The sequence below is a fragment of the Apis laboriosa genome, unplaced genomic scaffold, assembly GCF_014066325.1.
Source record: "Apis laboriosa isolate Shangri-la unplaced genomic scaffold, ASM1406632v1 scaffold11_cov152, whole genome shotgun sequence".
Classification (NCBI taxonomy): domain Eukaryota; kingdom Metazoa; phylum Arthropoda; class Insecta; order Hymenoptera; family Apidae; genus Apis; species Apis laboriosa.
In genome coordinates, this window is record NW_025221020.1 from 2,267,998 (window position 1) to 2,285,328 (window position 17,331).

Here is a 17,331-nt window from a genome sequence, read left to right on the forward strand (position 1 = left end):
ATATATATATATACAAATAAAGATTGAAGGTAACACAAGCATTTATAAAGAATCGGATTCGGAAAAAACCTTCGGGACAAATTCGGCGGACATGTAACATCTTGTGTACGTGTATTTTAATATTTTTTCTTTTTACTAGAAATTTCCTGATTCTCGATAAGATTTGTGGTAGCAAAAATTGGGGCGGGCCGGCCTGTCGCGTCGATTTAAACGTCGACAGGTCACCCTCAAGGCGGCGGCACTCGCAAATACCTATTTACAAAAATATACACATGAGCAACTTACTTATCCGTTACGCTTGATTTTTTGTTTTTTTTTTTTTTTTGTTTTCCCCTTACGCGTCTCGTGTAACGAAAGTTACCACGCGCTATTTTATTTTATTATTTTTTTTTTTTTTCGTTTTGGTGTCTGTGCACGCTTTCTCCCTTTCTTCCTCTTCTTTCCTTTTTTTTTTTCTTCTTTCTTTAATCGCACTATTTTTAATGTGGTGTACGCACTATGTGTAATTATTCGAATATTCTTTTTTTTTTTTTTTTTATTCCTCATCACTAGAACCTCTACTTATTTCCCCGTTTAATTCTAAGTAATGTAAATAATATGTTTATGTTTTATTTCTTCTGTTATCGTTTAACTTTGTTTTTCTTGTTGCGTATTTATTAATTATCTAATCTAAGTTACTTTTTTTCTTTCGTAACCTATCTACAAAAAAAGAGTCGTGTCCTTGTTCACAGACGTAAGACATTTTTAGTAGTAGTAGTAATAGTAGTAGTAGTAATAGTAGTAATAGTAGTAGTAGTAGTGGTAGTAATAGTAGTGTAATAGTAGTAGCAATGTTCTATCGGTTTGGATCAATTGTTGATCTTGTTGCTCGTGTTGCATCTCAATCCAAGAGAAATGCATCATCACACTAAATTTCTCCCATCCCTGCCTCTTCACCTCTTTATTTTTCCTCTAACTTCAACTAGTCCTCGCGATTTCCGCAGTCGCCATATTTTTCTTATTTTGTTTTCCGCTAAAAACAAAATGCCGGCGTGCGCGACGCGTTGGTTCTCTTTTCATTAAATATATTTTCATATCTATATTTTTATAATTATTTATATATATTTTATTATTTATATATATATATATATATATAGGTAATAAACTATATGCATATATGTATATTTTTGTGTATTCTTCGCACTCGAATCGCCAAGACGAAACTCATGCTTCAGGTAACGTCGGCTGCGGCGCACCGTAAAGCGAGAACACACGGGCGCTTCTGTGGCACTTCTAATTCCATCTTCTAATTCCTTTCTTTCCTTTATAATCCATCCTCTACTTTTTCTTTTGCATCTTCGATTCTATTTCATTTTTAATTTACAAAAATGATCAGTCCGAAAAAAATAGGGACCAGTGTACTCCCTCATCTTCTTCGAGCATCTATGACGCTCCATTTCGATCTCTTTTTCCTTAATTTTCACACACTCGTTCTCCATCCTCGTGTCGAAAATAAGTAACGCGTGCTATGCACAGAATAGAAGAGATTCTTTCTACGCACCGATCGTGGATCCACAACGATCTTTCTTCTTGACGAGTTTTATTCTGAATTGACTATAAAGTTGGTGCTCTGAGTTTTTTTTTTTTTTTTTTTTTTTTTTTTTAAATGCCAGGACACGCTTTCTTGAGTTCCCTGAACGAAGAAACGTAATTAGTCGAATTTTCGAATATCATATCATCGGCAACGCTTTCTTCGTTACTCCCCAGGCCACCTTGAATCCTTAAACCCCGTCAGAATAATCCTTATTCGTTGAAATGAGAACAGATTTCTCTCCCGATTTTCAACGTTTCTCCTAACGCGCGTTACGTTACTATAATCATACGATTGAGGATCGTACGTTTTCTAAATCTACTCCAAATCTCTTCCAAATAATTCGATTTCTTTATGTGTATATCGTTGGATACGTAGCCATATTTTGTGGGAGAGAAGTAATGTAATTCGGGGTGGGCGGTCGGGGGCTATGCCACTGTGGTCAGAGATCTCGAAGCTTCTTTATACCAGCTTGAACGTAGCGTACCAGATCGCGTAAAGAACTTTTCAAAGTGAGAGGTCCCAATTTTTCATCCAGCTCGATGAAAAAATCTGTAAAACGAAAGAATACAAGAACATGTACATTTCTTTCTACTATATATATATATATATCAATAGAATTACGAATGATTAATAGAACCGAAACACTCACCTCTATGTTTATCCGTTACCAGAGCGTTTGCCTGGTCCCAGAGATCGTGACAGCTCACCAATAAACTGAAATGATGATTCTGTTTCGCCATAGCGTTGTGCACGTTGAGTGGAACGCTAACATACGGAGCAGGTTGCGGTTGGCCCGAAGCTGCTCCCCGATTCGCTAGTTCGCCGCTACTGTATCCGGAACTCTGACTGCCAACGGAACCCACGGAACCGGCGGGTGACGGTGTCGGTGATAAGGATGGCGTTCCTTGTCCCTCTGGCTGAACCGTTGTTGCCTGAGCAGGCTGTGGAAAAAATAATAAGATTTATTTATAAATTATGTATTTAATTCGCTACGTATACAACAAAGTATTCGATCGCAACACCCACCTTTTGATGATAATCGTTCAAAATTTTTTGACTCTCTTTGATCTCGTGTCTTCGCATCTTGAACAGTTTCAAGTATATAAGAGATTGGCAAAACAGACTGGAACAAACGAAACACGACAACGTTTTTGAAACATGCGCTTACGCTTACTCGTACAATCGCGGGAGGGGGGGAAAAAAAAAGCTCAAAGTGCGTACTCACCTCAAAATGGCCAGTTTGTTGTGTATACTGCTCTCGGGCGAGTTGTTTTGCTGGCTCTTGAACTTGGAGGAAATATATCTAAACAGAGGGAAGAGAAAATCAGAGATCGCTTTAATTAGGAAATACTCTTCGGTCGTGGTTAGCGGTTAATTAGAGATGTACTTACCTGATGAGACTGAGCGTATCCCTATACATAGTAAACGACGCTCTCTCCGTGAGAGGATCCGACTCCATAGCATTTCCAGTAAGTAAAAAGCATAACACGGCTTCTAGGTAAAGCATACCTTGCGCCGTGAGCTCGCACTCCTTATCGGCGCTGTGCTTCAGCCGCTTTGCTTCCATCAGGTACTGATTCTGGTCCCTGAGGGGCAACGAATTAAAAATGATTATTACACGGGCGAAATTATTATTCACGGGAAATAGTTTTCATCAAACGTTCGTACTCACCACCTATCCTGATCCTCCAAAACTTCGTTTTGAGGATTGAAGTAGGAGTAATAAATACGCTGAGGCGGCGGTGGTGGTGGCAATAAACTAGTGTCAGGCTTTTCTTCCCGTTCGTGATTCGTAGGTTGAATGTCATTTTGCTATAACGAGAATTGAGAGATTGATTATATTAATCTCAAGTCTGAGAAAAAACGTTTCGAAAAGAAATTGATTCGAGAAAAGCAAACCAATATATATATATATATATATATACCTGACTGGAAGATGGCCTCGATGAAACGGTAACAGATTCGACGTCGCCATGTTTCCTCTTTTTCTTCTTCCTGTCTTTGTGCTCTCCCGACCCTTTCGTCTTCGTATCTATGGAACACACAGTACTCAAACTGGACACAGAACTACAACTCGGATTACGTTTCCTCTTGGGCGCGTTACCCGTACTACTAGCACCACTTGCTCCACTAGCACCTGCACCGACGACACCTGCGGCGAGGCCTATACCACAATTACTCTTTCCGTCCGATATAGGTTCGCCCTTGATCACAGCGCGATTTTTAAGATCACTGTCGACCAGCAACGCGTCACCGTGAATCCTCGCGTCCTGTTGAGGCGGCGGCGTGTCGACAATCTCCCCTTCCTCCGGCGTAGGCGGTCGAGAGGGTTGATGCGTCAGCGTCGAGGCTTGTCTGGAGGACGGCCTCGTATTTGGAAGTTCTGTGCGTTGTCTCAACTCTTGACCCCTCGATAACTGCGAGATATGCTGAAGTTTGCTCAGCTCGATTCTACAATACAAACTCGGCACGCCGTTCACGCGCGTGAGCGGAGGGAAAGATTGAGTCACGTTCGACGCCTGTGACGATGGTCTCTTGTACGGACTCTCCCCGCCTGTCGGTGTATTCGCGGAGGTCGTATACTCTTCCACAAAAATGCCGCATTTCCCACCGCCTTTACCACCTTTACCCCCCTTACCACCGCCCTTCCCTCCCCCTATCGAAGACGAGAACACCTTTCGAAGAGTGTCGCTCTTCTTCTTGTCCTGTACGTTACCCGCGTCCTCTTCTTGCAACTTCGGACCCGGGCTGTTGTCACTGTCCGAGTTTTCCGGAGAAGAATCTCGGGTCGGTGGGACTCTCGGCCTCGGAGGTACTCTGCACCCACAGAAATTCCGAACAATCGATTTTAATCGTAATTCCAAACAAATATTTACGTACCTACTTATTCAAGATTACAATTACAAGAATACTAATAAGGATACTCGACTTATATTACAAGCTTAATCAAAGCTTAAATAGTTACCTGGCAACCTGGATACGATTCCTCACTATTTCCGACTCACTGTCGGAATCGGATCCATTGTTCACCCGCGAGTTGGACCTTCTAGGTTTCGCCTTCGCGGGGCTCTTTTTCTCCTGTTTCTTCGGCGAATCCCCCAACTTGCTTCTCTTGATATTGGTCATCCTTCTCCAACGCGAGGTGTCGTCCTCGGACACGTTGTTGTTGTTGTTGTTGTTCTTCCCCTTGGGCGGGCTTTCGTCTTCGCTCGAGGAACCGCTCAATCTAGACCTCCTCTTGTCGTTCATAGCCGCCACTCCAGGCGACACCCTGGTCGGTCGATCGCTGTCCGAGTCGCTCGACGCCCCCTGCGACCTGTCGTCGCTCTCATCCTCGCTGGTAGATATGTTCGCCTTGGAGAGGGGCGGTTTCTTCTTCATGTGATTGCCCACCCCTCTCGTTCTGCTGCGAGGTTTCCCGTTCTTCAAACTCTCGTCCGACGTTCGATGCCCGGCTTTCGGATTCGTCGGTTTCCTCGGTCGGCCGCGTTTCCTCGCGTCCACCTTTGGCTTCTCAGGCTGCGCCCGATTCTCCTCCACAGGCTGGCCCTTCTCCTGATCCGAGGGCCGATCGCTGTCGCTGTACAACACGCTCATCATGGTCATGTTGCGGGTCCTTTTCAAGGCCTCGTCGAGCTGCCAGTCGTGCGCCGTCTTGTTCCTGTGCGCTCTGGCGTCCACCGTTGTCACCATAGGGGAATCTTGCCGCCTGTTGCAATCCTGCGAATATTTGAAATTACCCGAATGAAATCGCTCCGATCGGATCAAAGCCACGGCGATTTTCGAAGATGAAAATGGAAATCGAATCAGATACATATACATAAGATAGAAAATCGAAAAATTTCGCATACCTGCGTCTGTTTGTTCTCCGAATTCTGTTCCCCGTGGGGCATGGCATTCGTCTTATTGAAGAACGACTCCAAGTTCCAACTCCTCGATTTCGGCTCCTCGATCGCAGGCGGTGGTTCCTCTATCATGTTTTCGTTCTTTGGTGACACGGAGGGAGGGGTGGAGGGCCCTTTCGTGGGCGGGGGGCTGGTTTCCTCCTCGGAATCGTCGCTGCTGTCCGAGCCGGAGTCGGAGCCGGTGTCGGATGTGGAGCTCGCGCTTCCGGAGCTCTGCATCGCCTGGCCCGAAGGGCTGGGCGGCCTCTGGTGCGTGTTGGGGCTCGGGGACCCCTTCGATTGCAGGGGGCTGACCGGTGCAGGCGAGATCACTTGCTCCGGCGTCATCTGTTTGGGCGGTGATGGAGGCCTGCTCGGGCTGAGCGGCCTCGTGGGCGACAAAGGGCCGACCGGTGACGGGCCCATGGGCGACATGGGCGCCAGGGGCGGCGGGGCAGGCGTCATCGCCGGTATCGATAAACTGCGCACGAGTGAGTATCTGCGTTGAATCGTTTGAAACGGATTCGTGATCGATAACGGGGAGAGAAGGGGCAGGGAGGGAGAGGGTAGGGAGAGAGAGAGAGAACGAATATTGGTTTTTTGGAAGCGAATATTTTCCGTGGATTGTTCATTGTACCGTGTTATCGTTGGTAAATTGATTTCTTCGAGTTTATACCGGGTTGGCCGGTTTTTTAAAATTCCCGAATAAAACGAATAATTTCGAGTGGGTGGAATTATATTTATTATAAATTCGAATTCACACCCGACCGACGATATTTGGAATAAGGGAAAATGATAAAATTATTATTTGTAGCGCGCGTGAACGAAAGAGTTATCGATACAATTTTTTTTGCGATATTTAAATGTCAATATTTATAAACACGTGATTTTGAAAAGGTGGACGCAAGAATACAAATTCGATCAAATACGGATTAGATGGGAGAAAAGGATAAAATAAAGTTGGTAATTAGATACGAATAACAGGGCGCATTAATTTTGGAACGAGATAATCGAACTGTGTAACAGGGGCATTAATTGGCGGGCGTATCGACAAACGGATACTTACTCGACCGTGAGGTCGGGGCTTCTGTTTCCCCTCGTTGTCCGCGATGACGTTTCCTGCGAAAGAAAACGATTACCAATTAATTTCATACGAGAGAATGTGATTCCCTTCCACCTCAAACCAGTTTTCTCTCCGATAATTGTTATCAATACAAAATATCAACTTAAATATCCAATAATAATCACGCGAAACGAGATATCAAACGAGCGTATAATATCTTTATTTTTTTTTTTTTACCTTGCTTGCCTCATCCTCGCTGTCCTCGCTCAGGCTTAAATCGCGTTCCAAGTCCCTGCAACGGAAAACAAAAAACGGGAAATTTACATATTATTCTGGATAACGAAAAATTGGGATTAAACGGGAGAAGATTTCGTATAACTCGTGTCGTCTCGATCGTTAGATTCGATCCTCGAATTAAATAATTGAATAAATTCGAAAGGAGCGGAAATGAAAAGAATCGTGTCTCTATAGCCATTATCGGTTAGAATCGAGGAGAAGAAGAAAAAGAAGAGGAAGAAGGAGGAGAAAGAGAAAGAAGAAAAAAGAAGAAACGCGTTCGAAAGAAAGGAACGCGTGCCGCGAAGCAACCTGTAGAACACGAACGAGAGGCTTAGGTTGGAAACAATCGTTCATTGATCTCTGAAACTGCTGTTTCACGCACGCCTCTCCTGTTTTCTTTGTCACTTAACCGTCAGCAAGTTTCGCTTTCCCTGCTCCCACTTTCGTTTTCCATTTCCAAACATTCGATCGATCTATATTATCATAATCCGCTCTCGCGCGGTTAAAACAACAATAATATAACCCATGCCGTTCTTCGCGACCTGAGAAATTGGAGAATTTAAAATTCAGGGCAAATTAAATTTTCTCTAAATAATAATAATAATAATAATAATAATAATAATAATAATAATAATAATAATAATAATAGACGATGAGGGAAGAGCGGTGGTATTTAACTGACGAAACGAGAGTGCATCGTGAAGCGTCGTGAGCGAGCAGGAAGAGGACGAGGAGGAGAAGAAAGAAGGGAAAAAAATAAAGAAGAGGGGTCCTTTCACCCTCGATCGGAGAGACACGTAGAGAGACGCCACTCTAAGAACGGTTAAAGCGCGGCGTGGAACAGGAGGGAATGGAAAGCAGCGAGAGAAGTAGGTACGGGGAGGCAACGAGAGGAAAGAGAGGCGAGGCAGATAAAGAGGGAAAGTGTAGACCGAACGCGGATGTGCGGAGGGTCATCGACCCTAAACACGCTGTCCTGCGTCCTCCTCCATGTCCGTGGATATGGCTGACTAGCCGTGTGGTTAAGTCTCGGTTTAATCCTTCCTTCCTTCCTTCCCCTCTGCCCTCCTCCCAAACGAATCGAAATCGTGGAAAATTCTTGAATCGAGGCAAGAAAAAACGAATTTCATCGATTTTTATTCATTCGATTTTATCGATTTATTAAGCGAGATCCGGTTGGAAGTTTTGATTGACTTTGGAACTGAGAGCTGCGAAGAGGTCGAATGGAAGGGAGGATGGTATAAAGTGGACGGTTTTAACGATCGTGGATCGCGACCTCGTGGGAACCCTTTCAATTTCGACGCCGCGCCGTTCGTTACTTTCCACGGACTCCTTCTCTCCCCCCCACCCCGAGGGGGGAAGCGACAGCCGCTTTATCTTCTATCGGAGCGCGAAGGAACGGAAGAAGGCGTACAGCAAAGTGGCGTTTAGCGAACTTCAACGATCTTAATCTCGCCAGATCCCCTCCCTCCTCCCTCCTTCTTTTCTTCGCTTTTCTGCTCGATCGGTTTCAAAATTTACCGACTGGAACAAAATTCCAAAAAACGGGCGAAGAATTGGCGAAAAATTGCGACAAAGGAGAAGGAAAAGGACAGAAAAGCTCTGTCGAAATCCATTCCCATCTGTCATCGTCGTTTTAACGTCGCATCGCGGTTCCGGGTAGATCCGTAGCGCGATCCACCACCGAGTTTTGCTCGGTGGAGAGGGAGGAGAGAGGAGAAAGAGAGGACGCGCGAGACGAGGGGAGGTGCGCGGTTCGATCGCAAGGAGAAAGAGAGCGCATCCGGCTCCCGTGGGAGGCCGTGTGAACCGTTTCCGGAGGAAAAAGAAAGGGCCGCGACATTATATTACGGCCGTCCTTTCATCGAATTAAACGCTTTGACGACGACCCCGTGTAATTGGCAACGGGAAAAAAGGGAGCGGAATTTCCCGCGAATCCCATCTCCCTTTTCGCCCAATGGAATATTTTACTGAAATCCGGTTATCCGGTTTCGTCCGTCGATTTCAACGTTTGCCCTCCTCGTCGAGATCTATCCTACCTATTCGGCCAAGAGGGGGCGTAGTCTCGATGGAGATGTTCTCGATGGATGTTCTCGATGGAGTTTACGCGGAATGGACACGCGACATTGTCCATCGGACGACTATATATATATATAGAGAGAGAGCTCTGACGATAGAGATGGATAAGCGATATAAATATAGGTAGATAGACAGGGAAGGAGAGGTAGGAGCGTCACGCGTGTCCATTGTCTCCGGTAATTGAAGCGTAGGTTTTCTAGGAACGAGAGGACTCTAAAAAGAGGTAGATCGAACGCGTGCACTCGTACCTGTGAGGGGAGAGAGAGAGAGAGAGAGAGAGAGAGAGAAGAACAATCGTCGGTCCGGTCGGTTCGCCTATTATCCATTAGCTCGTCTCCGCCAGTCTCTATCTGTCCGATCCGGAGACAGGGCACGTGCTCGCGGAACACGCTCCATGAATCTCACTCCGCGAAGAGTTGCCACCAATGCACAGAGAATTAATTAAGCCGGGTAAACGCGGAGGAGCACGTAAGCAAACGAACCGTTTAGAGAGCGGTTTACCTAATTACTGAATCCGAATGGGCGAGAATCGGGTCGAGAACAGGTTGGAAAAGTATCTGGAATTGTGTCGCCTCTTAAGTGGTGGTAGAAAACGTCGTTCCTATGTTTCTATCTCGAATATATACATACACATATATATATATATATATATATATATATATCGCGCGCATAAGGAGAGCAGGGTAATTATTCGAGTGGAAGTTACGAGTCGCTACCCAAGGACGTTCGAAATGGGAAGGGGGGTAGTAATCAACGGGCGAAATAAGGGATTTTTCGAATGGCGAACGATGGATGGATGGATGGATGGATCGAGTTCGAGTTGCATAACATTCGAAGCGAGGAGAGTTTGGACGAGGATTGAGGCGGGTGGTGGGCAATTCGGGGATCGCGTTCCTCGTGCGCATTTATAGACGGTGGTGGCGGTCGCCGACTGCGACGCTAAGTTTCTACCGTCTATTAAAAACAGGGACGACGAGGCGCAGGAAGCGTGGAAGGAGGCCGCCGGTGATGAAGGACGGACGGGGGAGGTGGGCGAAGTGGAATCGTTGGAGGTGGTGATGAGGCACGGAAGAGACGAGAGACACACAGAGACAGAGAGAGAGAGAGAGGGGAAGAAAGTCAGTGGTAGTGGAACGTAGAATTCCAGACTAGCGAGTCTGCCTGTTGCGAATAACTTCGGAAGTTCCACCGTGTATACCAACGTGTTTCTCTCTCGCCTCCCACTTTCGTCTCTCTCTCTCTCTCTCTCTCTCTCTCTCCTCTTCCTCCTCACTGCAAATCTACCTCGTCTCTTTTCGCCCTTCGACGCTCGATTCTACTTCTCCGTCCCGCTGCTTCCCGCAGCTCTTCATTTCCCCCCCTCTCTCTTTCTCTCTCTTTCTCTTCTTTTCTCTCCTCGCTCGTTTTTAACCCTCTGTACACGGATATGCACCTATACCCAGTGCTCTCTCTCTCGTCATCGCGACCACTCCTCGCGTTTCCACCCCCTCGGTCGGCTCCCTTTTAACCCCTTATTACTTCCCCTTGCTTCACCGCGATTCCACTGTCTCCGTTCCTTCTCTCCTCCGCTATATGCTCCCTCCCCCGCGGGCCCCTCCACGCGTTTTCCTCCCCGCTCGTCGCTTCGTTTCGGCTTCCAACGATCCCCCTCCGCGCCCCCTCTTTTTCCCTCGGCCGCTTTGCCTTTTCCGGATACACGCCATCTGCATCCGAGTTACCTCTACGCGAGCCATCTCCGCTCTGCGCGGATGTCTATCCCACCATCTTCACCCTGCGTCTTTCCTCCCGCCAACGGCATCCAATCCAACCCCCCCCGAATTCGTTTCCTCCTCGCTTTTCAGACTGGAAACGCCGCATCTGCTCGGGGAAAAGTCGAGGAAGACGCATCTGTCGCGTGATTTCGCGAGGAATGTGGAATCGAAACGGTCAATCGGAGGAAGGGAGAGGAATTAAGCGAAGTTGGTTAATTGTCAGATGCTATCGGTTGCGTATCGATAGCGGATTAAATTCAAAGAGACGATAAGGGGATAAGTGTGAAATACGAGGGATCAAACGATTAACGTTGGATCGACGAATCGAGAGAATCGTGAGAGGAGAAGCCGAGAAAAAAGACAAAAAAAGAGTGACGGAGCTGCGCATCACAATGCATCGAGGAAAATTGAATTTTTGCCGTAGTTTTCGAGAGGCTCCATCGCCTGCGTCAAACGCTGCTTCGCGCTGATCTTTTTCTTCCTTTTTTCGAAAATTTTAAAATACCTGAAATTCGAAATTCTTTGAACGAGATTGGCAGACGTATCCTGCCGGGAATCCTCATCGTGCGGAAAAAGTGGAGAAACAGCGTCGAAGGAAATGCGCAAACATTTAGATTTAATTAATTTCGCGGAGAGAAATAGAGCGAGAGATTTATAACAAGCAAAGTCGTAAAAATATATATTCCAATCGTCGCGTTCATTTCATATTCCCTTAATATTCTGAACGAAAAATCCTCGAATTCTCAACGACGAATCGTCAAAATTAATTCTTTCCTTCTCTCGCAATTAGCCTTTGATCGGATTTAATTCGCTCGGTTGTTTGTGACACGGGTGTCGCCGGTCGCCGTAGACGACCGAGTTAATTTCGTGGCGACCGCGAAAATAGACGCAAATCAAACGGTCCCCGACGCCCCTTCGCCGTCGATCGACGCCACGTCGCCACGTTGAAAAACTCGCGTCCTCGCAATATCCGCGCCCACCTGTCCCTCCACCCTTCTATTAATAAAACTTCGCCGCCACGCGGGAAACCGCGACGAGTTTATTCCACCGCCGATCGTCCCGTCCCCCCTCCCTTCTCCAACAATTTTACATCTCACAACGAAACTTCGAATCGCGCGAACCGTACGCTCGAAGAGGAAAAATTCTCTTGAGCAGACCACGCGTTTCGAAGATACCGCGCCGAAGGCCATCGCTTCCAAAATTATCCTTGGAAACGCCAATTCTTCGCCGATCCTCGTCTCTTGATTCGCCCAACTAATTTTTCTCCGGCCGTGAGATGAAAGAGAATGATATAAACTCGTTTCCCGTTCACCAGTAAGTTTCAAGTAAGTTTCGTTAGAGAGGGAGCAAGAAAAAAAAGATGGAAAAGAAATTCGAATTCGGGTGTATCGTGTTCGTTTAAACGGTTCGATTTTGGTTTGGAAAATTTGGGGGGGAGAGAAAAGTGAGATAAATCGAATAACGACACGCTTATTCCAACGAAATTGCTTAGGAGCGCACCGGTGTGGCTCGATTCAACGCCGATAAATCGACTAACGCGAGCCCAGTCAGTCTCCTCTTTGCCCCTCTATCTGCCTTCGTCGATCGGGAGCGTCCCTCTCTCCCGAGAAAACGGGAAGAATTTCGGCCAGCTAAACCTACACCTCTCGGTGTAGGGGAGGGGCGGGGCGAGGAAGGGGTATATAACGAGATTCCTCCGACCTTCGATGACGGCTCCATCGTTTTAATTCCGGAAGCCGGAAAAGCACTTAAGAGCGAACAAACGAAGAGTTATGGGGAGTCGTTGGTACTCGATCCAATTGATCCGGTTTAATCCTCGTCTTAGTTAACAAACCGTGGAAAAGTCGTGGCGTATCCTGAGAGAGAGAGAAGAAGGTGCCTCTTTCTCTCTCCTTCTCCCATTCGCTCTTTTTCTCCTCCTCGAATTCCAAGAATCGCAACCTTCCGCATACATTTCATCCCCTCGATGGGTTAGAATTCCAGGGCTCGAGTAATCTCGAAATGAACGAGTCGATCAATTTTTCTATTCTTCCTAACCAAATCCTTGCCCCACTCGTCGGAACCGGGGGGAAAGGATATCCCGGCGCAAGGACGACTACGTTAACTCCGTTTCTAAAAACGACGATTGCTACGAGACGGGTTGAGAGAAAGAAAAAGAGGGGAAGAGAGAGCGCTTTACTTATTCCACGGTTAAGTATCGCGGAGGTTTATTATTTTGATAACCAGCAGCGGAGATTGTTCGAAACGGTTCGCGACGAGAATTTACTTTAATCCGAGCCAAGATCCCGGTCCGAAAGGTCAGGGGTTAATTCGATAATTTCGATTAATTTTACGAGAAGAAGCTTATCCTCGAGGTAACGACTGTCTCTCTCCCTCTCTCTCTCTCTCATTCCCTCTCCTCGTCCATTCCCTCGGCGGGTGAAAATTGAATTTAACGAATTACGCGGGCCCCGTTATTACCATCGAACCACCATCACCGCCACTGTTACCACGATTTCAATGAATCCTGTGCAAGCGATACTCTACTTCTGATTATAATTCGGTAGGTTCGATAGGCAACAACGCTTCATCGATCTCTTCTCCCCCTCTCCCTAATAATAGCGGATAATTAATTAACCTTGCGCAACCTTGTAACGCGCACGCATACAAACACACACACACTCGCGCGGTAGCGTGCTCGTTTAAAAACTTGAAAGGCGATAATATCGATAAGCACGTTAGATCTTTTAACGTTGCGGGACGTGATTCCTCGCGCACGGCGAGCTTCCAACCGCGGATTATCGTTCCCCGCTCCGATAAATACGCGAAATATGTTTATCAAGGCGCAGTTAATATAACGTACGTATATAAGTAGCCGAGTTGATAAGTTGGCTGGCACGCGATAACCGCGCGCGCGTGCGCGTTACGGAACGAAGAGGGGGAGCGGTGCTTTGGAGAAGAAGAGACAAAGAGAAGGGATTAAAAGAAAGAAAAAAAAAAGAAAAAAAAATGTCCCGCCGTTTTATCGCGATCCAAAGCGGATAAACGAAATCCCTTATCGCGTTGCACAGAGCCTGAGTCCGGCTTTATCGGATATTAGACAAGGCCGCTCGAGTCGGTTTCACCCGATAACGCACGAGTTTCTCGCGTTGTTGCATAGCGTCGTCGCTTCTTCGTTTCCTTTTATCGAGCGCGCGTGCGATCGAACGCGTTGCCAAATTTCGAAAATTCGATTCGAGGAAAAACGAGGCTTCTTTCTCTTTTCTCTCGATCGCCACCCTCGGCTTTTCTTCTCGACGGAATTCTCGGCGAGTGAAACCAAATCGAACCGGATCGATTAACCGGAAAGGGTTATTATTTTGGATCACGTTCGAGGCAAGAGACGGACCCAAACTGATTATTATCCGCGATATAAAATTCACGGGACGTTCCCGGGAACGATCGGTGATGAAACGAGGCGAAAGAAAGGTGGACGCACCTGTTTCGAAGAAGAAGAAGAAGAAGAAGAGTTTGAAGAGGCACGATGGCGATTACGGGCCAGGAAACAATTAGGGCCGATGATACACGTCCGACTACCATATCGCGTGCACACGGCCGATCGAGAGAGAGAGAGACAGAGAGGGTCCCCTTCCTTAAAACGCAACGGTGTTAATTCGAACGAGTTTCGCCTCTCTTCCTCATTCCCATCCAATCTCCCGCGAAACAAGCTCCTCCATCGTATACGATCTCCACTTTTACTCCTCCTCGTCACACCTCCCTTGATTCGCGCCCCATTGCCTCGAGATCGATCGATCGATCGATCGAATCGAACGGCAAGCAAACCGTTCGTACGTATGATCGTTTAAACCGATTTAAAGCACGTCAACGAGGGGAGAATCGCGGGGAGAAACGAGTCGAATCCGTCTATCTGTTTACGCAACACCGAGTTTCCGAGTTTCTCGGCGGCGAAGTCACGTCGGCCAACGCGATACGACCCAGTTCCGAGATAGACCTCAGCAGGGCTATTAGGGACAGGGGTAGTAGTACGGTGGACGAAAAAGCGACGAGGGGTGAAAGTGGGAGGGACGTGTCCTGCCTACAGTTTCGAGTCAGTCCTCTCCTTCCTCCTCTTTTCTTTCTTGTTCCCACGACGGGAAATGGGGGGACGATGAATGCGCCAGGATTTCAGGAAATTGTCCGACTTTTGATCTCTAAAGGCCACTCCCCCCTCCCCATCTCTGTTAATCGCAATATCACCGCTCCCTCAAACATTTCTTATTTCTTTTTTTTTTACTTACGAGGATGTTGGCTACAATCACGTTCGCAATAATTTCGTTTCGCGAGACCGGCCAAGATCGAGAAGAGATTAAAGAAGGCAAAGTAAAAGATGCTATTGGTATGCAAATTGAATAGGCGCGACATATATACGTATACGTTTCTAATTAACCATTCACGAGATTATCGTGGCCGCACACTACCAAATGCTACGTAGTTAAATACTACGTAGTTACGAGATTTCATCTCGGAATGTGGGAAAAAGAGTCTACACATCTATCTACACCGCGTTCCCCGCGCGTCACGTATCGTAAATAATTCGATCGGAGCGTGTTACCACGCTTAGGCGAAAAATACTCGCGGCAAGAAGTTAGATTCGCGGGGAAATTAATTCTTCGGTGGAGAAGAAGAGCGATTGGCGACGATGGATCCTGCTTCGTGAAAGGAGGGAAACGGAAGGCAGCTTCCTCCTCCACCTCCCGACCAAAACGTGGGAAGAAACTTTCGACCATCTTCGTCCCCGATTTTTCGTCCATTTTTCTCCCGTTTTAATTCTCGACGGGATTAAATTAAATAGTGCTGGGATCGTTTCGTGAGAAAGAAAAAAAGAAAAAAAAGAAAGGCGAAACGCGGAAAAAAGCGCAGAGGGATCGAGGGCCTCGATCGAAGGAAGAATTTAATTGAAACGCGGCAACACGCGCCAACATGATTAATCCCGCTTTTGACGGATTAATTCTCGTTAAACCGGTTCCCGCGCCTCCTCCTAATATCGAGCGCCATCTATGCCGCGCGATTTAGCGACCGAGAGCGTCGTCGAGTGGATTCGTTCCCGGCCTCGTTAAAAATGTCCGTCTCCTCGAGTGGACGGGAGACGTGGAATTCGCGGGGGGAGGGGGAAAAAAATCTCCGTCATCGACCGTTTCCGCCATTTCTCCCTCTCTGGAGATAATTAATCGGTCGGGACAGATTCGAACAATTTCCACGCGACTTTCTTCTTTTTTTCTTCGCTTCTCCAGTTGCGGATTATTCAAAAAAAGAAAGAGAAACAGAAAGAGAGAGAGAGAGAGATAGAGAGAGAGAAAGAGAGAGAGAGAGAGAGAGAGAAATTCGAATGATACGATACTTACGCCGATAGCCTATTAGCAGTGTGCCGGTCGCGTTCTGAAACAGAGAAGAAAAGGGATGGTAATTAGCATCCATGGCTAAGTTAATTAGCGTGTGATTATCGGCGTTCAAGGACGGGGAACGAGGCGAGCACGGCCGATCCTATCTTCCCGGCTGACATAATGACATCGTTACACAGAGATTCGTTCCCCGATGTGGCCGACAAGAAGCGCGATAAACCGTGCCGCGTCGCTGGTCGTTCCGTTCGATAACGACGGAGCGACGCGACAAGATAGGAAAAAAAAAAGGAAAAAAAGAGCGGCCGCGATCGATCGATCGATCGTCCACCTCGTCCTCGACAACCTTATTGCGCTAATAAATATTCGTCGAAATCGGGAAGGAAGCGATCGGAGGAGGGACGCGCGAAAGCTCCTCTCCCGAAAGCTCGTCTTCGTTCTCGATTTTTCGTTGGAATTTTAGTTAGTCTCGCGCGACGAATCAATTAGTCGTTACGCGTGCGCAAACGTAACGGCGCGAAATGTTCACGCTTCGATTCGATTCGTTCGATTCGCGTAGCAGCGAGGATCGGTTCGAAAGTAAAAGAAAAGAACGGAAGAAGGAGAGAAAGAAAGAATGTTGACATCTGGCGGGAAAATATGATTTTCATACGAGCAGACGGTTTCACGACTCGACTCACTCGATGGTTCCTTTTCATCTGGAGAAAAGAAAGAGAGAGAGAGAGAGAGAGAGAGAAATCAATTGTGAAGCTGTGAAAGCAACGCGGTGCGCGCTAGGGAACGTGAAATCTTTCGAGAGATCCCCGAGCGAGGATCAATTCGTTCGACGCGGTAACCTTGCCGACACCGTTGCTCGAACCAGCTCTCCCTCCCCCTTGGAAACGCGAAGGAGAAAGAGAGGAAGAAAGGAGCTGGCGGAGGAAAAGAGAGGCAAACGCGAACCCGGTCGAGGAGGCATTGCGTAAACAATGGAAAGCGACATGCACGCACGCACGCACGCACGCACGCAGGAAGGAAGGCAAGCAGGCTGGCTGGCTGGCTGGCTGGCTGGTTGGCTGGTAGGCAGGCAGGCACGCACGGAGCCAGCATGGGAAAGGGGACTCTACTACCTACGATCAGAGGAGGACAGGCTGGTGGGACTGGGTCAAAGAGAGAGAGGGTGAGAGCAGGAAAAAGGGGAGGCTCGACCTCGTAAGAGAGGGTTGCGCGCGTCTTAACAACGAAACTGCCACCAAATTCGATCCCTAACAACGGATGCTCTTCGCTCCGATCGAATTCAATCTCTTTGGTTTTTTCGAAAAAATATATACATATATAAAAGACTCCTGGATATATATATAAATATATA

At 47.1% G+C, this 17,331-nt stretch overlaps 1 protein-coding gene across 6 annotated transcripts in view; it reads right to left on the reverse strand.

The window, feature by feature from the left end:
- Window positions 1-476: 476 nt before the first annotated feature.
- Window positions 477-17,331, reverse strand: part of LOC122718081 (AF4/FMR2 family member 4-like) — a 117,227-nt gene continuing 100,372 nt past the window's right edge. For all 6 annotated transcript variants that reach the window (XM_043942772.1, XM_043942780.1, XM_043942797.1 and 3 more), the window contains 12 exons: window positions 15,990-16,023; window positions 6,758-6,812; window positions 6,524-6,576; window positions 5,425-5,938; window positions 4,539-5,293; window positions 3,499-4,390; window positions 3,246-3,385; window positions 2,965-3,159; window positions 2,799-2,876; window positions 2,600-2,696; window positions 2,223-2,514; window positions 477-2,122 (listed from right to left, as the gene is read on the reverse strand). In XM_043942772.1, the coding sequence (XP_043798707.1) occupies window positions 2,013-2,122; window positions 2,223-2,514; window positions 2,600-2,696; window positions 2,799-2,876; window positions 2,965-3,159; window positions 3,246-3,385; window positions 3,499-4,390; window positions 4,539-5,293; window positions 5,425-5,938; window positions 6,524-6,576; window positions 6,758-6,812; window positions 15,990-16,023 (3,215 nt within the window). In that variant the 3' untranslated portion in view covers window positions 477-2,012. The remainder of the gene's footprint in view (window positions 2,123-2,222; window positions 2,515-2,599; window positions 2,697-2,798; window positions 2,877-2,964; window positions 3,160-3,245; window positions 3,386-3,498; window positions 4,391-4,538; window positions 5,294-5,424; window positions 5,939-6,523; window positions 6,577-6,757; window positions 6,813-15,989; window positions 16,024-17,331) is intronic.